General features: G+C 36.1%; 2 protein-coding genes across 2 annotated transcripts in view; one reads left to right on the top strand and one right to left on the bottom strand.

Annotated features, from left to right (window-relative positions):
• Nucleotides 1–4,952, top strand: part of ITGA4 (integrin subunit alpha 4) — a 34,092-nt gene extending 29,140 nt beyond the window's left edge. Inside the window, exons 25-28 of the mRNA XM_039699508.1 lie at nt 717–836; nt 1,348–1,446; nt 1,676–1,795; nt 2,657–4,952. Of these exons, the coding sequence (XP_039555442.1) occupies nt 717–836; nt 1,348–1,446; nt 1,676–1,795; nt 2,657–2,749 (432 nt within the window). The 3' untranslated portion in view covers nt 2,750–4,952. The remainder of the gene's footprint in view (nt 1–716; nt 837–1,347; nt 1,447–1,675; nt 1,796–2,656) is intronic.
• The window catches only part of CERKL (ceramide kinase like), a 54,262-nt gene continuing 35,352 nt past the window's right edge, over nt 4,407–23,316 (bottom strand). Inside the window, exons 5-14 of the mRNA XM_039698978.1 lie at nt 22,730–22,793; nt 19,798–19,940; nt 13,682–13,756; nt 12,433–12,610; nt 12,095–12,163; nt 11,745–11,770; nt 11,542–11,650; nt 8,543–8,639; nt 7,170–7,336; nt 4,407–6,363 (exon numbers count right to left, since the gene is read on the bottom strand). Of these exons, the coding sequence (XP_039554912.1) occupies nt 6,282–6,363; nt 7,170–7,336; nt 8,543–8,639; nt 11,542–11,650; nt 11,745–11,770; nt 12,095–12,163; nt 12,433–12,610; nt 13,682–13,756; nt 19,798–19,940; nt 22,730–22,793 (1,010 nt within the window). The 3' untranslated portion in view covers nt 4,407–6,281. The remainder of the gene's footprint in view (nt 6,364–7,169; nt 7,337–8,542; nt 8,640–11,541; nt 11,651–11,744; nt 11,771–12,094; nt 12,164–12,432; nt 12,611–13,681; nt 13,757–19,797; nt 19,941–22,729; nt 22,794–23,316) is intronic.

Raw genomic sequence — 23,316 nt, 5'->3', positions numbered from 1 at the left:
ATTGCTGAGCCTTTGTCCTCATAGAAATCTGTTTCCTGCACCTTGTCTTTGATAAAGTACAACATTATTTAATCTGTCATCTTAAAAAATAACAAAAGCAAACAAAAAACCCTACCTATTTTTAAAACTGTTAATTTGGGGGTTTTAAGTAAGCACATTACAGGAAATACCATCCAATGATTGAGATACAGCCACAGATGCTATTGGATACTAGAATGTCCAATCAGTATTCAGCATGGTAGCCTTGGATAAAGAATAATGTTAAAGATACAATAAACATAATCATAGGCAGCCTTGTGTTTTTGTCTTCTCCAAAACTGTGTGAAGTGGTGCTAGTTGTCTGTGTACAAATGTAGGGATCAACCAATTACACTGTTTGCACTTGATAGCAAAGAGTTACTGTAATTCATCGTTATTTATAAAAGCTATTTTGAAATAACAGTGTAAACATAAACAAATCATGATACTTGTTCTTTTTCAGTCTTAAAATAACTAATTTTTTAATAAAAATAACATGTTTTGTATAACAATTAGGTTGGTCTCTTGTTAGTGTACCTTTAGCACCTATGGAATGACAGTGATGCATGACAACTCAGGGTATAACTTGAGGTTTTCAAGAATAAACATGAATCCTTTTTAGTCAGTTCCTATTGTCTTTAATGCTAAGATTATATAGTTGATAAAGTTAAGTTTTAATCTTTCCCTCCCTTGTACAGTACTGCATGAAAAATGACAGCCTTTGCTTACAAATACATTGCAAGCTGGGAAACATGGAAAGTGGAAAAGAAGCAACTGTTCACTTGCATCTGGAGGCTACTCCTTTACTTTTACAAATGGTAACACATTAATTTTTCATACTTGAGGGGAATATTTCAAGGCATATTTGCAGTATTCCCTGCATATAAACTCAAGGTATTAGTATTTGTTTTCTAACAGTGAAATATGATTCAAACATGATTAAATCTAAATCTTCTAGGTTTTAACCTATTTTATGTTGCCAATGCTAAGGCTCAAGGTGATGTATGAAAAACAAAAATATGTATTTTAGTTTGTCACTTTATTGTATGTATTGCTTTGCCTATTCTGGCTGGGTTATGTAGGATGGGGATTTAATTTCAACTCATAATTGTATTTTTCTAAGAAATCAGCATAGATGTGGACTTAAGTAAAATCCAACCTGGCTTCATTCCAGCTTCTGGTACTAATTTGTTTTGTGCTCAGAAAAAGGCACCATTGTGTGTTCGTGTGAGATTCTGGTTATGTCAGCAGCTGTGTTATCATTTTTTGCTGGGCAGGAATCAGTGTGTTCAAGTAATTTTTTAAAAGATAGAATTATTTTTTTTTCAGGATGATGCATCAGTATTGAAGTTTGAAGTAAGAGCAACGGCCTGGCCAGAAAAAAGTGCAAAAGTTATTGAACTACATAAGGACAAGCAAGTTGCATATGTAAGAATTGTCTTATGAATTCTCTTATGAATGTGTTAAAGTAGAAAAAGTAACAGCAGTAGAAAAAGTAACAGCAATTAATATTGCACAATTCTGTACATACTTATACACCAGCAATGAATATAGTGTTAATTACTCTTAAAACTAATTGATTTTCCCAGATTTTTTTTAGTATCTATTAAGGAAAAAAACCCAACAGTTAGCACTAAGCTTCTTATCTGTTTTTCAGGTCTATTTGGAAGGAGTGCACCACCAAAAGCCAAAATCCCATGTTACTGCACTGATTATTTCCCTCGGCTTAATAGTTGGTGTTACCTTGCTATTGGTTCTTTCATTTATATTATGGAAGGTAGGTTTTTAGATTTCCTTAGCTGCTTCAAGTCAGGAATTCACACTGTTGAAGGACTTTTGGATCTGGGTTAAAGAATAAATAACATTTTATTATGATCTGTTCTTTCTAAAGAAAGATAATTCCTCCTGTAACTTGGGGGTCTTTAAAAGTATTTCTGCATTTTTTCATTTCATTCCTCTTCTGTGTGTTCAACATTTTCTGTTGCTCAACACCACAAATCCCTTTACATACAATGTTTTATATGGCATCTCATGTTTGCAAAGGATTTGTGTATTTTAATGATATCAAATGGATCATTTTTGTCTAATGGTTCTCCATATTTAATATCACTTGACACATGATGACTGATAGTTTAAAACAAGGTTTCATACAGCATAAAATGTTTAAGATTTCAAACTGCAACATAAATAGTAATACAATTCTGTGTCTCATTAAAAGAGAAAACTAATAAGGATGCAGACCCTCTGACAAATGATTAAGAGATTAACTTCTTTATCTACATGGAGACTTTCTCCATCCATCATTTTTACATGGACATGTAGAAATGAAACAAATTTAACCAGAACATTTTAGTACCATATTTTTTAAAATACTGGATTCTGTGGACTGTTAAAGTTCGCAAGCCCAAGTCTTTACTCCATATAGGAGAGCATTAATCTCCCATAAATTAAAAGAAGAAAAAGCAAACCTACTTTTTTGATTGATGAGTAAAGCTTGATTACTTGGTGTGACAAAGCACTGGCAAATACTATAGTTCATAAATGCCATACATAGGCATTTTTATTTTAATTAATCTTTTATGGTTTAGATTTGATGACAAAGATTTGCTGACAACAGATTCCAAATTATGTATTTCAGATTGGCTTCTTCAAAAGGAAATACAAACCAGTCCCTCAAGACACGAACAGAAGAGACAGCTGGAGTTTTAAAAGTGGGAACAAAAATGACTAAGATGGCAAATAAACATTTAATTTTAAAATGAAGAAATTAAAATTCAGATTAATTCACAGGAGAAACATCAGCAACAAGAAACCTAAGCCTTGAGCTTACTTGCTCTTACAAAACTTGTTTTATTTCCTTGAACTGTGTGGAGGATACACCTTACAGTACTGTTCTAATATGAAAATGGTAAACCAGTTTGTTCTGAAGTCTCCCAGTAATATTTGAAATGCCATATATATATATGTATATCTGGTTTCAAACAGACAGAAGAACACTAAAGATAAAGAGAAGAATTACTTACCAAAAAGAAGTATTTGTAGAAAGCAATCATTTTGGCCAATCCTGGAAAGTAAGATCTCAAACATATTACCATGAGTTATTCTATTATTTTTAAAGTTTCAGTAATATTTTGATCAGGCATTCAAGAAGAAATGCTCTCTCATCTTTGTCTGGCATGTTACCAAGGATAAATTAGCTCTTACCCCTAGGACTGTAAGCAGGACACACGGACACACAAAACGGCTCTCAGAAGGACTGGGAGGGAACCTCGTAAGCTTTGGCTTCACAGGCACAGCCACATCACTGAAGGTACTTAAACACCCAGGAAAGCCAGAACCAGGAAGGCCAAAGGTGAATTCAGAGCAGGGAATTGTGTGGGGTAGCCTGGAGATGCAGCTGTAGAAAGATTGAAGTATTGGAGATTATAATTTGTAGTCATCTATAACATGGTACTTGCAAGCATGATAGAATTACTTGTTTCATCCTTCCCTCAGACAGTGCTGCCATAAGGTTTTGGACTTCTCCAATGAATTATTTCTATGTGGGTTTTTTAAAGCAAGTATTTATTTTTATTTATTTGAAGATTTTTCTATAGTACTTATTGTAGGAGTTAGTGCTGGCATTCTTCCAGAACCTGGAAAAAAAAGACAGGCTTCAGCTGACAAAACAGAGAGACACATATACCCAAAAGACTCCAAATGCCAACCATAATGGGCCAAATTTTATCTTTAGATTAAGTGCTTTAGAAAGTACTTAATAAGGAAGCCACTTGGACAGCCAGCTTGGGTTCTTGGAAGGTGTCAGATAAATACCATGCAAACAGGCACCCTCAGCAGCCACTCGGCAGAAGGGCAAAGACAGAACAGAAAATGGATCAAACCACCGCTCTGCTACTCCAGGAAGTTTCTTCAGCTAGCTAAGTTTGCACTGCCACCTAGCTTTGGTGAAACAGCACAAGCCACAAAGGAAACAAACCTTCCTTTGCTCCCCAGAACAGCCAGACAACGTTCAGCTCCTTCAGTAACAGAATTTATTGCAGCAGAAGGACAGAGTTTGGCCGTGAGGCCGGGCCTTGGGTGTCTTTCTGAACTGCACCAAGAATGGAATGTCACCTCCAAAAATGCTTCAGAGCTGCACCATCCATCCTATGGGAACTAGCCTGAAACTCAAACCCACAGCGAGTGCCTTCAGCAAGCACTTCTGCTACTAGAGTGCTTGGTGCCATAAAAGCCATGTTACCCACAGATTCCAAAGGTAGTTGGGACCATTTTGTATCTTCCTTTCACTTCATTTGATGCCAAAGATGTGGATCACTCCAGAGTATGTTTTCCTCTAATATCTACAGTGCAAGGACAAATGAATGTGCATATATTTTTTTAAAAAGTCAAAATAAAGTATGTCAAGAATTAATACTTTCTTGCAAATATGTGTGAAAACCAAAAAATGCTTACCTTCCAAATGGCTTTAGTGAATTTTTGCACTTTAACCAAAAACACCTTTCAACAGAAACTAGCTTGACATCACAGCATACTGTGAAAAATATACCTCAAATACTGGAAGAAGCATTCATGTTCTTTTGAATACAAACAATGCAAGGAAGTGAAACAAAAGCATTTTATTTATCTTTTGAAATAGTTTACATAAGTCAGTACATGTGATAATGATGCCTTGAAAATTGTATACTTTCTATTCAAATTTGATTGTTAACATGTATATGTTGGCTGCCTTTTCTTAGGATACGAAGCAAACTTATGAAGCTTTTATAAACCAGGTTGACAAAAAATGAATGTACAATGTCCTAATGGTGGCAAGATATAAACTATTACTCAACTGCATTTTATTTAAAAAAAACCCCAAACAAACAGATGAATGCCGTTTGTTCTGCAAATTCAATTCTTTTGTTAAATTTCATTTAATAAATAAGTTAAATCTACTAAATGTTGCTGGAATGCCTTTTTAAACAACTTAAAGAAGCTTAGTTTGAATTGCCTTAGCATGTTGAAAATACTTGATGGGATAGAGTATGAATTTTAAGTGGAGACTGCTGCCTGTGACTTGGACAACAGGCAACAGCTTGGGTTTAGGAGCCAAATCCTCATCTGCAGTACTTTAGGTGCAGTGCTCAGTCCTGTGTATTTATCAGAGATAAGAATTTTTACATCTATTTAAAATCATAGTAGCTATAGATCTCTTGTAAAGGCTTAAGCCCTTGATTTAGCAACATCATACCAAAACTGGATTTCACATTTCACTCGACTGCTTCCTGAAGAAAGCACCTAAACCAACTCACTCTTGCCCTGACACAATGCAGTTTTCATTTGTGCACTGCCTTCTGAACCACTCCTGAAGCAGTGACCACGAAAACATTTGTTATCCATGGTCCTGCAAATGGCACAATATGGTCTGCTACATTTCATCTCAAAGGAAACCATTTCCCAGAAAAAATATAGTCTTCATTTGCTGTCCTCTGAAATAATTGTCTTCAATATTAAGTAAAATACCAAAAAAACAAACACTCAAAAATTATGTTTATACCCAACAAGGAAATTATAAAAATTGAAGTCAACTCTTAAGTTATTTATCACAACTTTAGTCTTAGCAACAACAAAAACTATGATGAGTAACATTTCAATTCTAAGACAGAGAAAATATTAATTTTATACAAAGAACAGTTTTTAAAATACATTTTAACAAAGAAAAGCCATACAGGATCTCAACATATTCTTTTATATTATTTGACTAGAAACATTTTGAGAGAAAATATATTAAGGCAACATTAAAAAATCATTAGTAGGAATAGAAGTACTTGATTAAAAAATAAATGCATACATTTTTATTTTTACATTTTAATTTTTTTTATTCTTCAGCTAGAGCTGGTGAGTAGAGAGGTATGGTTCTTCCCTGTGCTGAACTGAGTTACCTGACAATACAGATAGCAGCAGCAGACTTAGAAGTATCTCAGTCTAAAAAAATCTAAACTAATGAAAACAAAATTTTTCACTTCTCAAACCCCAAATTTTAAGAGACCAATACAAACAATTTTCAATTCTTCTTTTTACGCCTAACACCTGCAGTACAGTTAAATAGATCCTGATAAAAATATATCATTTAATAGCAATTTAAACCTAGAATTAGGACAAACCTTAACCCTTACCAATTAAGCTTCTGCTACAAATGACATCAGGACAAGTCCAGACCCTGGAAAGCTGTGCATAGGGGTGAGAACAGGATTCTTTGTTACAGAATTTCCAGTGTGTCCCTTCTATATGCAGTTGCATGTCACTTGGGAGCTCTCCAGATCATCAGTGTTCACTCCATAGAGATCAATAAGTTGAGGATGCACCCTGTGGAGCAAGGAAGTCAAACTTTATCAATCAAGTGTCATCAACTCTTGCAATGGGTGTGCTGCTTCTTGAGGTATGAGCTTTTATATGGAAATAAATCAGGGTGAATTACATTTTGACAATTCCTACAGGATCATCTTTAGAAGAATATATTATATATCCTACAACATGATCAGCCTTTTATTTTACATGCCAGACTTACTCTGGGCTATGTGTCCTCAACTAATCCTGTGTGCATTGCAGAAAAATGAGCTGCTGTCCACTTAATTCCACTGATAATCCTCCCATTTCCTATGTGTTTATAGTCTCATTCTTAGATGCTGGATATGGAGACTATTCTCAAGCAGCATTAAGTTTTCCACAATGGAAGAACTACATGTTTTTCTTAACCTTACACATGCTGCTTTCCAAATAGGAATCCTTGTCCCAAAAGGAGCTCCTCATGGAGACACATTATACACATCTGTTCTCCAAGAAATGGAAGGGTAAAGTAGCAGGAAAGAAGAAACAAGAAGTAGTGAAGCACCAAAAAAGAAGAGAACTGGAGTGGAAGTTGACAAAGCACCAGGATGGAAAGGCCATGTGAGTTATAACAAACCTTTCCAAAGATGAACACAAGGCAGTCAAGGCAGAGGCCCAAACGATGGTGGAAGGGCCAGACCCTGCAGTGCAAGCAGTTCTGTGTAGGAGCATTTAGGACACCTGACTCTGGTACCATCTGTGCTCTGCAGAGATGTGACACATCTGAGACTGCAGCACTAATCTGTTATGGGAATGTGGTCCCTAAATGGGATACTGAACCTTACCGGACATGAACTTCTGATGCTTCCTTCATTAAGTCTCCATCTATATTCCAAGGGTAGTTTCCTTCTGCATTCAGACACACATTTTCCTTGGCATCAGGTCCACTTTCAAGCCTTGGTTGTACTTTTACTTCTCGAACTGTGTAGGTCTCAACAAAGGGAAAGTTGAACTAAACCAAACACAGAGAGACCGCAAGTGAAGATGAAAGATGCAAGTGGTAGCTTAAAACAAAATGGGTTATTGAAATCAAAAAGCTGGCACATTTTTTGTTCTAAGTAGGAACATTTAACTCAAGCTTTGACCACATGAGCTATTATATATTCCAGCTAGTGTTTACAGATTAATGTGTTGTTTATATCCTAAATAGTGCCTCAGAAAAAAAATAGTGTTCCATTTGTATTCCTGTATTGGACTCGATCAACCTGCAGGTAAGGGGGTATATTTTGCACATACCAAATACTTTCAGAATATGTTAAAGTCCAAGCAGATTATTTCCTGTGCTCTGTTCATTACTACCTGTCATCTTGTCCTAAACCAGGCTAGTTAGAATTCTAGTAAATGGTTGTCTTAAGCTTAAAGGAGGACCCAGATCTCCTTGTCTGATTTGTAACTACAAAGGCAGAGAGAAAAGCAAGGCCTTCCTCCAAAATCATAACTGGAAAGCTTAAGTTATTTCCTCAATTCAGCCATTAGTGCTGTCACCTGAATTTTCACCCATCTCTCCCCCAAACTCTCTGGCTGTAGATGAATTCAAACCCAAACCTTCCTGTTACAGTGATATCTCACAATCCCAGAACACTTGAATGAGTACCAGTGTGCTTGGGCCATGCAGTGGGCTTTAGGCAGCAATAAGATCTGTGCTTGAATGCTTCATTTTTCTCTTCCACAACTGAACTATGAGTACAGTTTTGAAATACAGTTCTGCAAACATGACTAGATGGAATGAATATGTGTTAAAAATTAATGCTTACAACCCACTGCTACCAGCACATCATGCCATGACCTGCTGAAATTACCAACTTCACCAATTTCTGACACAGTTGTCAGATGCCCCCGCAGTTCTGCATTCTTCATCTCTGCACTACACAAAATTCAGACACAGCATGCATTTCCTTATTGTGGTGGAAGGGCTTTACACCATAAAACTATGGTACAACAGAAACACAATTTAAACCACAACAGATGGACTGAAATAGGCTAATCTGTATTAGTCTAGTGATTTAAAAAAAGAAAAAAAAATCAGATAAAAAGGGGCTAATGTATTCTGACAGGAAGCTAAGTCTCCTTACGAGAATGCTAACATTAACTCTTGCAGCTTGTCTACTTTCACGATTAACTGTTCTTTTTATAATCACCAGAAAGAAATTAAGGGTACCTGATTTCTTGCACTGGTGTATCTCTTCAGATGCTTTATAAACTCTGTTCGAGAAGTATTTTGTACAACAATAAGAGCCATGCTTCCATTGTTCAACCTGAAAAGCAGACCAAAAAGATAATTATCTCTCATCATTAATTTGGAACTATAGCAGGCACTTCAATAGCCTAGACTAGAAATAATTTTTTAAAAAGCCTACAAGAATAAATTAATAGGATAGTCTCAATGGTTTTTCAAATATTTTTGCTGACCCCCACCCTGTAGATCAATATAAATGATGCATTGAAGTTATTCAGGATCAATATATTTACAACATACATTGTAATAATAATAACTTGTAGTCCTTTATCACTAGCCATAATTTCTTGAATACAATACATATAATCTAAGAAAAACTTGCTTTTCTACTTAACGGCTTTTAAACATCAAGGATCACAAACTTCTCTTTTTACTTTTCTTTCCAACAACAAATAACAGCTACCATAAGTGCTGTGAGGCAGAGCTGTACCCAGAAAACAGTGCCAAGGTGCATGGAAGCCCCCCCAGCACAGACCCAGTGCAGATGGGTTCCCCCACCCCCTCCACCAACACCCACGCTGCCCTAACAAAGGTGAAATCTCCAACTCACACTCTCAGAGCAGTTCTTAGTACAGTTCTATTTATACATCTCACAAAACAAAATAAAAGTTAAGGACTGAGAGTTTTGTATGAGGTAAAACAGTCGTGTACTAGAGATTAAACAAGAAGAGCCCCCACAGTGCAGATGCTCAGTGGCTCTCAGTATCCAGTCACCACAGGTATTTTAGCATCTTTGAGAACTGGGACTCAGACTGTGAGCTAGTGCCAGTTCCCCCATTCCTTAATGGACTGTAGCTGGGCACAGAAACTAACAACTGGAATATCCACGCAACCATGCCTAAGTCCCATCTGAGTTATATAGACAGATCAGTGTTCAACAAGAGTACCTGAGAGAGATGGTGTATTTCCCATCTTTTGCACATTTATTTATTTATTTATTTATTCAGCATCTATGTTAGGAAAATATCTTAAGAGTGTTTAAAAAAATTACTTGCAGCCTACCATCACTGAAAGGGATAGTTCAGACAGCTACTGACCAGCTGCAGCAGGAATGTTCTCAGACTATGGTAACAGCACTATGTGGGAGGGTAATTGTTACATAAACACTAAGCAAGTCACCTGGCACAGCAGTACTTTGCTGATTCAGGAAAGAGTGATGATGACATTTAAAAAGTTGCCTCCTTATCATATTTGTTTCAATAAAAGGGCACCGCAGACTACTGGGCATTCAGCACTAGGGCCTTTCATCTTTAGAAATTACTAAGAATTCTCATTAATTCTCTAAAAAGCCCCATCTGCAGTGAAGCACAACACCTATGCTTGAAAAAGACATCCCCAGGGCTCACATAGCACAGACAGTTAAATGTATCTGGACACGTTTCTGCAAATTTAGACCAGTGTAACTGGTGTTATAGGCAGCAAAAGCTTGCAACCCACTTCAAATGTCTTCACATGGCAGAAACCTCTTGGGGAAAAAAGAAGAGAGAGAAGAAACCCACATGAGTTCCTTCCACAGTGGGCCTGGAGTCTCTAACAATCAGTGCCACGTTTTTGTTTCCCGTACTGAAAAGATTTGCAGTCAATACATTATTGACAGTCAATACACTATGACAAAGGAAGCTCCTGTTTGAGTCTACCCTTCCTTCTCTGTTAGCTGACCACACTTCAAGATTATTTTTAAAAATAAGAGATGAAAGAACAAAGGGTATTCTTACACACACACACAAAAAATAGAGAGATCAACTGAGCAGCTACACTGGGAGAGAAACTGGCTCATTCAAACCTGCAATAACTGCATGGAGTTGTCACAAAATTACTTGTCACTGAGAAATAGGGAAGAACAGATAGAAAGGGAAAGCAAAGCTAAAATTCTCATCAGAATTTTCCAGCTGACTGGAAAATAAATGCAGAACAAAGTTCCTAAGATGGGAGAGCATCAGAGCACTATCTTGAGGACTGTGAGATTAGCAGGACTCTGGGAGCAAAAAAAATTGCTCATTAAGAGTTTACTCATAAATAATTTGGTTCTACATTCTTTCCAAGAAGTAAAATTCTATTAAATAAGCCATTAATTTTGAAGAAAAATACCACATCAATTCTTCTCCAATTTCAGCTAGTGACATAAATATAAAAGAAAAGACACTCATTCCATAAACTTCCCTGAATGTTTTTGGTACACATTCATGTACACACACATGAGTCTCTGCATTCTTTTTTTGAGGGCGAATTTTGTACTTTGCATACAACTACAAAGTTTGCACTTGCTATTCTGCTCAGTTGCCAACTGGATACAACAGGCACAAATATTTACCACCTAAGAACTGCTTTGGTCACCACAAAGCAGGCTCTCAATAAGAAGCTAATGCAAAATGAGTCAGTGTCAACAACCAGGTTACATACTCCTTTGTTTCCCCAAAGCCTGCATGTAGAAGCTTCATTTCTTAAGTTCTGAGGGAAACCAACCAAATAATAACAATAAGAAAAATACAAGTGTGAACTTTAGTCCTTAACAACATGAGAAAGACTCGTATTTCATTTTTTGCTGGCTGTAGAGCAGAAGACAAGGGCCACTTTTATATTTGAAAAAATAAAATTAAATCTAAGGGTGAAGTTTCCCCATAAAGCCAAATCCTATGACAGATGACTGCTCCATGACTACTACTTAAGTCAGACTTGCCAACTAATTTAATCACAGCAATTATCCACTCATAATTCTAGTTAGACTGCTTGACCTTATTTGCCTGATCCAAAAACTGATTACAATTCCTGGGATTATCGAGTCTGCTGCAGTCTCTACTCCCTCCCCCAGTCCAGAGGGACTAGACTACCTAAACATAGGCTGATATTCTCGGAAAAGCCAAGGTCTTAAGGTAAGATGTCAGAATTTATAGACATGACTAATTCTCTAAACCCATACTGACCTCGTATTAGGTGCCAAGCCTCTTGGTGCCATTGAACACAGACAAGGGATTGCCATAATGCTCACATTCAGGAAGTGACCCTGAATTTTCTGCCATTGATCCTTGCTACCTAAATATAACAGAGTAATTCTATATTACTCTAGTTAATCAGCCATGGTTCACTTTAAAATTAGGATTAAAAAATCCTAAAAGCAGAAACTCACCTTTTTTTCTTCTTTCCTTCTTCTTTCTAAAAGGGTGGAAACATTTGGGTTAAAAAAATTAAAGTCAGTAGCACATTTAAGCAACATATACATTATAAAAAAAGTAACATATTAGTGGAACTAAAAAAATCAAAAATACTGAGTGAAAGACTGCCTTGTAATAATATCCTCTATAACAGTCTACAGGAAACACTTTACAATGTGTACAAATGTGCAGGTGTCAAAAGAAATATTTTTTGAGATAATATCACCTGTTGATTAAATGTGAACAAAGTAAAGAATCTGTACAATTTTATTCTTTAAAGACACATTTCTGTAGCTTTGGAATTGCTTGAGTCAATTTTACTTACCTGTCCTCCTCATGAGTGTCTTCCTGTGGAATTTGTAGAGGGAGAAATGATAATTCACATTCCTCTGGCCTAGAAAAGTATTGACATTTACTATGATGAAAACTAGTATTCTGACTGTTAGACACACTTTTATCAAAGTTAAGATGATTTTAAGGAGATTCTGAATGTACAGAATTTATTTCCTCTTCAACTTGTAAGAGGGATATACATCACATCTGAGTTAAATCTGTCTAAAATTAAAATAAACTACTGCTCTCTCTGTCTTTTATGAGATTTATTATTTCACTTTCCTCAAGAAAATAAGAAATACTAGAAAAACATAACATCTCTTGGCATACTTGAGATCTGCCAGGGTTTTGATGAAAGCAAAATCCTTCCTCTGGCTGGAGGGCATCCAGCGGTGCTTCTCTGCCAAAGCCAGCGTCCTCGCCCCAAACCCAAACATGGCCGAGAACCCAAAGCGCAGCAGCTTCCTCGCAGTGCTGAAAGTACACACATCTACTGCCTGAATGTGCCCTAAAATTCCACAGACAGAGAACAGAAAAAAAAAAAAACAAACCTAAGTTTCAAATGGCACACAACTTACCATTTCTTTTTCATCTACTTTAGCTGGGAGAAAAACCCCTCCAGACTCCTCTCTCTCTCTCTGTCTAGGAAATGAAGTTTTACTAATCAAAACCAGAATCAACCTAGATAAAATTAAGACTCTGTCAAAGAAGTAATTTCAGATGCTTGAAAATGTTTAGCTACTTCATAAGGCTGCAAAGGGCCTGACTCTTAATTTTTCCATGTTTTCAACAGGTAGAATCAAGGAAAATGTAATATAGCTAATATGTGCATAAATCTCTGCAACCATTTCACCAAATATATGTAATGAGTGCACATTGTACTGGAGGGAACTCTTAAACATAGGTTTTAAATGTATTCATGTTTATAGTTATAAAATATAAACATATAATTCTGTTCAAGATAGAATATATACATTTTTTCTTTAATAGACCCTGAGCATCTTCCACGGCATTCAGGATCTCTGATTTTTAAAGAAAGAGAGGTTTAGATTTTGCCTGTAAAGGGTTTTGTATTATGACTTGAGAAAGAGAGTAAAGGCTCTTCCACTGCAGACTGCAAGACCAAGAGAAGAGATACTCAGGAGGGATCTCACTCTTTTTTCTCTTTTTAAAATTTAAAATAAAAGCTCTAAAGAAAGACTGCTTTGAGAGTAAAATTAACATTTTCTGACAAAATATTTGCTACTGGTAAGACCCAAAAATATGGTTGCAACTACCAACCTACCTTTCCCTTTTAGCATAATTACATTTTCACATTCAAAATCCATTTATTGTGCAGATCTAGTGGCAAATGGTACAGTTTTTTCTACGAATAAAGCTTTCTTATAGAAACTGTTAGTATTTAAAAGAAATGCACCTGGAGCTAAACCCACGATAGAGACATTTGGGTTTAAAAGCCTGACAATATAGTTACAGTGACACAGCAAAATGCTATGTCTTTACTGAGCAAGTGGTTATGACAAACTTCTACACACTGCTTTATTATTTATAATCTGGTAATGACTGTAAGAATATTTACCCATTACAATGTGCAATGTTGCTGTCACTGCATGTTTAATACCATAGAGTGTATGGGCCAAAATATTTGTAGTACCTGTAAAAGTGAAAAAAAACTGCTGTAAAAAACATGAGAGATATAGAATAACCAGAAAAATATACACAGCCTTTTTAATTACTGCATTTTCAAAAAAAAAAAAATAAAGCCTGCCCATAAATTGTCTTGTTAAGAGCAGAAATGCCGAATAGTATTTAATTAAAACCTTTAAAACTTCCAGAGGTCTATAAAATCTTCTCTGCAAATTCATTCATAAGTGCCATAAAAACAAATCAGTGGGAGAAACAAGCTTTTCCAAATATTGCCTGTTTGGGGTTTTTTAAACCTTAATCATCACTTCTTATATACCCAAGTGCTGTACTAAGGAATTGGAAGGCAGATTATCTAAGATGTATTTGGGGAATACTTTTAGGTTGGACCCAGGCAGTGTAAAACTGTATAGTTTCCAAGCCAAATTATATTTAATCTAGTCAAAGATAACTGCTGTGCTTCTTGCAGGCTACATTTTAGGTTCTTGGAATAGTAAATAACATTAATTACTGCACATCAGCTTCACAGGTAAGAACTCAATGACTGAAAAACGGGGAAGGCAGAATGTGACATCTGACAAAGAGGTGACTTGCACTCAGTGCACCAAAACTGATCCACCTCACTTTTATTTGTCACTGCCTGGACACTGGCAGCCAGTCGTTCTACCAGCCACCAGAGAGAAGAGAAGAACAGATTTTGAAACAAGGGAGTGAATAAATCAGGTGGCAAATAGAAGAAAAAGTCAAACCCCAGCAAAGTCAGCACAGAGCTGAAAAAGAGAGTGGAAAATCAGCTGCGAGTTTGCAAAGAAAGAAGCAGAGTTCTAAAGGCCCATGACTGGTGGTGATTGGTATGTCAAGGCACTTTACCAGGGTAAGAAACATGGAGATATATATGTAAATTTTACCCTTCTGCTTTAATACCTAGGACACAAAATACTGTGCATCAGCTGACTTTTTAATATAAATTTATTTTTAAAATCATGAAGAAGGAGCAGTTGTGTCTTTCCTAAATAGGTATAGTTTAAAAAAAATTTCAAATTGATTTTTCTCATATGTGGCATTACTTAGCCAAGCAGCAGAGCAAAATAATTCACCTATGGAAAAATAAAAGACTGCCATCAAACAAGCAGAATACTGACTTGTTCATACCACCGATTAAGGGATGAATAATTCAATAACTGTTTAATTAAAATAACAAAAATTACATAAGAATAGTTTAGAATCTAACATTCCCTTATGAAAATGATCTCACATAGACTTTCAAATTATTTTCTTGTTTCAATTATTTAATAAGCTACAGCAGCAATTGACAATTCTGGATGTTAAATTTGCCCAAGTTTTATGGAAGAATTACTTGTATTTCTAAAGTAGGGGAAAGAAGACAGGAAAGGGAAATACTGTCACATGTCAAGCAACAGGCACTCAATATTTAAATAAGCACTTAAAAAGTATAATGTAACAGATTGAAAAATTTTGTTTATCCTCAAATTCTGCTTTGATGTCATGCAGAGTGTAGAAAAAACACTGAATTTGCAAAGACTGATATACATAATTACAAAGCTCTAAAGGCATCATGCCATTCTTATTCAGGAATATATTTTTGATTTTTTTCCAATAATTTCTCTAAATAAAAAAAAATAGTATAACTGGGAATCTCACAGATCACCTGTTAAGTCCTTAGTGCACCTTAGCCTCTGAAAGCAATTCAGAACTTCATGGAAAAGCTGCCATACATCAGAGAGAGGAGCTCTGTGCTCCTGCTATATGAAGGAAGTGAGGTACATCTTTTAAGATAATAGATACCCAAAATCAGCAAAAACCCTACTTTTGACCCAACAAGTAATTCTTCCCAGAATACTACAAGTATATGCCCAACTCTATTTCATGTTTGAATGACTTGAAAATACTTCACATTTGAATGACTTCATGTTTGATTTAACTTCCAGATCCAACTAGTTCTGCTTTGCCAGTGAATGTAGCTAAAGATGTAACTCAAAAACACTCAAATATTTCCTTCAGTCAGTATTATACAGCTCTTATCAACTGTTATGAGTCTGTCTCCAAAACAAAGGAAATCACACATACAAGCAGCAGATCGTTACAAGCCAGGCAAACCATGCTTACTTCCTGTGTGTCAAGACAGGGCAGTTGTTATTCTAAAAAAAATGTTTTACTTCTCACTGAAGATCAAGCTAATTAATGAGCACAAGGTGCAATATAGTTTGGAAGATCAAGCTTGGTATGAGTTTAAGCTGCAATCCTGATTTAAGAGTAATTTATCAATGCAGATGGCAGCAAGATACCAAACAACCACAGCTGAAGTCAGTACCAATCTTCCAACTGACTTTAATGAGACTTAAATCTCATTCCTACTAAACAGGATAGGCACAAGTAATTGCATCCTTCTCTTAAATCTTTGGAGCTCATTAACATTTGCAGAAGTAAACAAGGCAAAATCCCACCCTTTCAGGACTCCGAAGAAGATAAAACAAGTTCTGTGTTCAAAAACAACAGCACCACATACACTCTTCCACAAGCTGAAGAACGAGACCAAGCACAGCTTTGTGGGAGCAAGTACCATCATATTGTCTAAAAACTCCACTTAGTAAATGCCTATCAGCACTTTTGATCCCAATAATGACTGAATAATGTGCCTAATTAACTAAGTCCTACATAAGCAGGATGCCAGACAAAATAATCCAAACCAAAACAAACAAGTAAACCCAAAACCATGCAGCCTATAAACAAAGCACAAACTATAAAAGTTATACAAAAATAATGATATGAGTCTTTCTGATTTTAATGGTGATTCAATAATGGTTTTAATACCACTATTCATACTCTCAAATAATCTTTTTTCCCTATGAAAGCTCAAGATATTATTTACCAATAACAACTGTTCCCCTGAACACTATCATATTACTTCAGAGACTAAAAACCTTTGATGCCCATGACTTGCACTGCTCACATATTAGTAAGTCACATTTTTAGTTCTCACTTCAGCCACTCAATTTAGTGTGAAAAGGTTGTATCCATAGAATCCCAGCATCTCTATCATCAGCATTTTTTACAGAAACAAAGATTTTATTACTCCAAAATGCAATTCTGTTCAAAATATCAACTGATTTTCCTGACATTGCAAACAACTTCCTACCACCTCCTTTCCACCAAAAGTGCAAAAGCATCTCAATGAGAACAGAGTATCTGCAGGTCATGTAAAGCATGACTGATGAAGGTACCAAACAGAAATTGTAGAGAAAAAAATTGTCCTTGGAAGTGCAAGCACTTCTGCAGTACAATTAACTTAATTAACCAGACGACATGAATATTCATAAGGCTGTTAATGTCTCCCCCATCCAAACAGATAAATGTGATGTAATGACTTCCTAGTCAAGCATAGCTAAAATTCTGATGAAAACTGCACCAACATTTTGGTTCTTTGCCTGAAATATCACAGAAATTAACAGTCCCTCAGTAATATTTTATTTTCTGAATTAATTGGGAATCATGAATTTATTGATATGAACCACTTTGGAGCAAAAGGTTCACAGGCATCAGATATGGATTGTCTCTTGTTCTGTAACAACTGGATAGCTTTTTTAATGTCCTTCCACAGATCCCCCTCCCCTTTCTCTGTTTCCCCCTCCATACAGTTTCTTAGCAGTAGTTCCCATAGCAACAAACACTCTTGCTAATGGCCAGCAGTACAACTGCAGGCTTCCCCACATCTCATCCATTTGATTTGGACCACAATAAGGCAGCTCAGTAGAGTATTTCAGTAAAAACATACTCCCCTCTGGACCTCTCTCTTCAGGAGGTAAATTGTTTCAAAAGCATCTTCTTCCCATCAAGATGACTGAAAGTTCAAAATGCTGTCTTAAGTACTTATTATAGAGGCTAAAACCAGATTTTAAGCCACCCACATAATACTATCCTGTAATTCAGTTGTTGATTCTACTTGGCTGGAAAATCCTAATAATTTTGTACAATGGATTTCTGGTGGGGAAAAAAAGTTAACTGACCAGAGTTACATCCTCATGAGAACAAGTATCGTTCTTACCTGTTTCCTATTTGAGTACCTCATGGATAATCAGGAATACGGAAATCAAACAACAGATTATTTTTAAGAACCTATTAGGAGTTTCTCACAAGATCATTTTATAAACTGTTCTGATCCTCTTTCACAAAATCAATGCTATCCTGTGTAAGAAACCCTACAGAATTATTTTAGGTTTACAAGTCCTTTCTGATCACGACATATTTGTCTTAAACTGAGGAGAGAAAGCACCAATGAGAGGCACAGTGACCTACACGCGACGTGGAGTCAGGGGCTGCAGAGATTCTGTCTCAGCACCATGGAGATATTCACAGTAACTGAGCTGGTAAGTGATGACCCAGCTTCTGTACTCAAATTCATTACTTCATGTCTTTGGGATTGCTGTCTCTTTTACCAAGGGTTTTTTAACCCGAGAGAAAGCTGATGTAATCTTGCTCCTTTACAAGCAACTAATGCTCCTTTTATATGTGCAAACCAAACCAAAGCATTTTAAAAATCTGTTTCCTTAGTTCAAAGTGACATGCTCCTTTTTTTGTAGAAAACTCAAAACAGTGATTTGCTGTTTTACTGGCTGTAGAAATGTTTTCCTTACCAGTTAAAAACATCTGAGAAACTATGTCAAGCAGTCTTAGCAAACACCCACACCACAGAGTAGTGTTCATGCAAAAATAACTCTCTTCTTTTCAATAGAAGTGATTCATACAGTAGTCCAGAATCAACCCTGACTGTACTGATTTGTGCTGGTTTTGGCTAGGGTGGTTAATTTTCTTCCCAGTGGCTGATATGGGGCTGTGTTTTGGATCTGTGCTGAACACAGGGTTGATAACACAGAGATGTTTTTGTTGTTGCTGAGCAGAGCTTACACGGAGACAAGGCCATTTCCTCTTTGTACTGCCATGCTGGTGAGGAAATTGGGGGATGCCTGGGAAGGTGGGAGGAGACACAGCCAGGACAGGTGAGCCCAGCTGACCAGAGGGATATTCCAGACCATATGACACCATGCTCAGTATATAAAATAGGGGAAGGGTGGGACACTTGAAGTGATGGCATATATCTTCCCAAGCCACTGTTACGTGTGATGGGGGCCCTGCTCACCTGGAGATGGCTGAACACGTGTCTGCCCATGGGAAGCAGGGAATGAATTCTTTGTTTTGCATTGCTGGTGGATGCAGCTTTCCCTTTTCCTATTAAACTGTCTTTGTCTCAATCCAAGAGTTTTTCAGCTTTTACCCTTCTTTTACCCTTCTTTTACCCTTCTCCCCTGATCCCACAGGTGGGGCAGTGATCAAACAGCTGCATGGGGCTGGGCTGTGGCTGGGCTTAAACCACAACAGCTCTTGCTGAAGCCTTCCTGCTGGGCACAGCTACTCTCCCAGGAGGGCAAATACAAACACAGAGGAGAAAGGACACACAAACCCCTCAACACAAACAAAATCACACCACCAGATACAAGTTAATAAAAGAGCAAAATGACTTTTTAAGAGAGACATATTTTCATGTCTGTAAAGCAAAAAGTAGTTTTCTGTACACCTTTTTTTTTAATAGAATGCACACAATGTATTTCTGGGACACCATTTTAAAATATACCCAAAGCATGAATCCAATTGAGAATTCTGCCAAGAAAACTGGAGATGCAAAAAAGGAAAATCTAGAAAACAAAGTTTTCATTTGGTATCATTTCTGTCAGGAAATAAGACTGAAACTTGATTTTGTATGGATCAGCTGGAAATTGTTTTAGTTTTATTCTTTCACAGCTTCTTCCTTCAGGCAAAGAGCTCATCTGTGCCATTACTATAAATTATCATTACAATTTAAAATCAAGTCATTTGTAATCAATATAAATCACCAATTTAGGACATTTATTCAATAGCTCCCTTACATAACTGAAGCTTTAACATCAAGAACTGCCTTTAGTAGCCAAAACTGTAAAACATGCCAGAGGGACTAAAACCAGATGACTAACAAAAGGTAACAGTACCTTTCATTCTCACCTGCTGGTATTACTCCAAGAGGAACCGGTGCTCTGACAGGCTTTGATACATATTCTGTGTCTTTCCCAGCATCTATCTGAGCTCTGAGCAGCAGCCCATGAGCAACTTCACTGACAGATCCATCTCCACCAACACAAACCACCCTAATACAAAACAAAAATACCAAACAGTTCAAAACAAACTCTTTCATAGCTGAACAAACAAGTGGAAGGCAGCTACCCCACACCATATACATAATGATATTTCAAAAAGCTAGAATACATTCTTTCTTTAACAACAAGCTTGGGTTTCACTGTCAGATCAGTAAATGTTACCTCAATGCTCCTTAAGCATTCTTATTTCTGCTTTCTGTCTGAGTAGGAGTAAAACTTGAAAACTGTCAAAGTGTTTCTTACCTTACCACACATCATGCACGTAAACTGATCAGATTGAAGGACCAAACACATGTTTAAGTGCCTCAGTGGAAAAGCTCTTTACATCTTTCAATGCTGACCCATACAAACATTCCAATGCCTTTTAATTGCCCTTACAATAACAACTCACCAAATATTGCAATAAAATGAAAAACCACTTGAAAACAGCTATTTTCATACACTATGCAGGCAGTTGAGGGATTTAGCAAAGTATAAAATCCTAGTGCCAGCAATCCTTTGCACAAAGGTACTTAATCACTGCTTCTGGAGCACGTAATTAAACTCCCACCTGCTGTGGCTATAGAGAGGAATGCATTTGTCTCTAAAAGCTCTGTTACAGCAAACCTTTTTTTTCCTTGTTTTTGTTTATTTAAGTACATATTACAGTGATTCTCCAAATTAGTAAACATATTTTAATTACAAGAATAATATATTCCAAGCATTTATGAAAGATGCATCATAGTTACTTTGGGAGGATTTCATCTAAATTATATTCTTTTCACATATCTGTATGAATACAGTTGTGAAAAGATGTCCAATCATTCAACCAGGTAAAATTGGTCAGATCTTTATAAGAAAACACTCATTATGTTATTAACGTTATCAAATATTTAAATTCAATTACCTCACAATCTTTAACATTTTTTTCCGTTTCTATTATTATTTCCAAGCTGATTTTTCATCTCTATTTTTTAGGAATATTTCCTCTATCTAGCTAAACACTGCCACATTAAATAAAAAAGTACAATATATAGCTTGAAGAATAGAATATAAAACTTTGAAGCACATTTTCTTCCTGCTTGCAATCAGGAGTCATTGCCTTTCTTTTGACTTATTTTTTTGTTTATTCCCAGACATAAAATTCTCTGTCACAGTAGCAAAACCAGTTAATCTTTGAAGTCTGAAAAAAATGTATACCCAGAAGGACTTGTGTGGATTGTCTTCTGGCTATTAAAACTTTTGAAAACAGATATATTTTCCTCTGATTTCGGAGTGCTGTGTAGATAGAGTCCAAGGAATAACATGAAAATGCTGCTAATTTTGATTTTTACTGTTTTAGCATTAATCATCAAGAGTTGCCTTTTTGGCTGTAAATAGAGACACCACCAGGCACCTGGGATTCCAATGCTAATCAGTGAGAGCCTGCTATGCATAAGGAGTAGAAAGTCTTGAGCAAACAAATTTTACTTAAACCTTGAAGAAGAAAGAGAGAAAGAAACATCTTCCTGAGAAAAAGAAACATCTATTTAACCATCAGATGCAACTTTCTTAATCAACTATTCACTAAGCACTGACTAACCAGGCTACTCTAAATATCCTTGATACTTTAGGCTCCTGACTAGGGAAGAAATGTATGTATGGGCATTGTCTATTTCTGTCTCTGTACAGATAGGAAAACCCAGCTGAGATAGCAGCATCACAAATGCAGTCTCTCTATTTGTCATCAAAGCTCAGCCATAAGTCACGGGTAAAAAGCCAAATTAACAAAATGCCTCAATTTTCAGTGTCCCTAAATAAAAAGTGGATAGCAAAAAAATGTAGAGTGTATAAGACATCTGCCTGTGATCCTTCAAAACACAGTAGTGACTGGGGAAATCAGAGAAATTATACATACAAACAAACAGCTTTGACAAAGAATTAACACAGCAGTGTCACTTTCAGAAAGCACTGAGATATAAACTTTCAGTTTTCTACTGCAAATCATAAACTTCGGTTTACTTCATATACTGTTAACATGGAAGGAACCCTCACTCTCCCAGAGATAAAATCAAGCTGAGAAATTGCGTTGCTATATTGTTTACATACTGCAATGAATAAAAAAAATGTTGTCTTGCCATTTCTACATTTTTGTGTCTCTGAAAAAAAAAAAAGAATAGCTAAATAGGTAGAGGTGCACATGCCTATGGTCTTTCAAAAGGGTTCTATTTTTCCTGCTTGCTGAGAAATTGCGTTGCTATATTGTTTACATACTGCAATGAATAAAAAAAAAAAAGTTGTCTTGCCATTTCTACACTTTTGTGTCTCTGAAAAAAAAAAAAAGAATAGCAAAATAGGTAGAGGTGCACATGCCTACGGTCTTTCAAAAGGGTTCTATTTTTCCAACTAGGATCTGGTTACTGGAGAAAGACTTACAGGGGAAGTTCTCTGTGTCTACCCAAAGATCAAAGATGAAACAATTCAAAGATGACTCAGTGTAGAAGATGTTTGTGAAAGAAGATACAATCCAGGCTTTTTCTTCTTTATCTTCGTATTCTTACAAATACAGAGACTGAAACCCTCATGAAGCATATTTCAGAGAGCTTTATGTTTATTTACCATTACTTATGAATCCAAGATACATTTCTGTTTTCAGTAATTAATAAATATCAAAGAATTTAATGAGAACTGAATTTTCCAGGTTTCATATATATGAGAAGCAGTGTCACTCATTAAATACCCATTCACATAATTTTGATTGGAATACAAATTAAAAAAAAATTATGAGATTTTCTAACCTCCATAGTGACTAACCAACTTACCCATCAAATGCCTGCAGTTCACATTCTTTAAGTACTGAGAGAGCATGTCCTTCATATTCAGTTACTGTGGAAAACATCAATGAGCAGCAGATTAGATAATTTTACATTATTTTGTCCATCCAACGTAAGGAACACAGAATAATTCAATTCAGATTATTTTTTAAGTCATTAATGCATTAAAAGTATGAGAAGTTGTATTTTACAGTTATGCTAGCTAAAAGGCCAAACACTAAATTTCAGCTGCTATCAAACACACGGTTATTTCATGCATTTAAATTCAGATAATTCAAGATGTTTGTCGCATCAAAATGCAAGTTCTAGCACTGACACAGTTGGTAAACTTCAGGAAAATAAGCATATCCACAGTTAAGATAGAATTACTTCAGGATCAATCAAAGTTAATTGCCTTTGTGTTCAGATATGCAAATTGCTAAATCAAAAATAAGAGGAGTTAAACACAGAAGTATGAAATCAAGCCAAATACCAGCGACAACAGCATATAACACACAGAGGAAGGTGGCACAAGTATACACCAGAGTTCATAGCCTCTGGAGGAAATGAATCTGTCACTCCACATTGATGTCTCT

The sequence above is a fragment of the Passer montanus genome, unplaced genomic scaffold (assembly GCF_014805655.1).
Source record: "Passer montanus isolate IOZ18808 unplaced genomic scaffold, ASM1480565v1 scaffold1, whole genome shotgun sequence".
In the NCBI taxonomy this organism is placed as follows: Eukaryota; Metazoa; Chordata; class Aves; order Passeriformes; family Passeridae; genus Passer; species Passer montanus.
The sequence above is the reverse complement of the archived record's forward strand: the minus strand, read 5'-3'. Positions and strand labels throughout refer to the sequence as shown.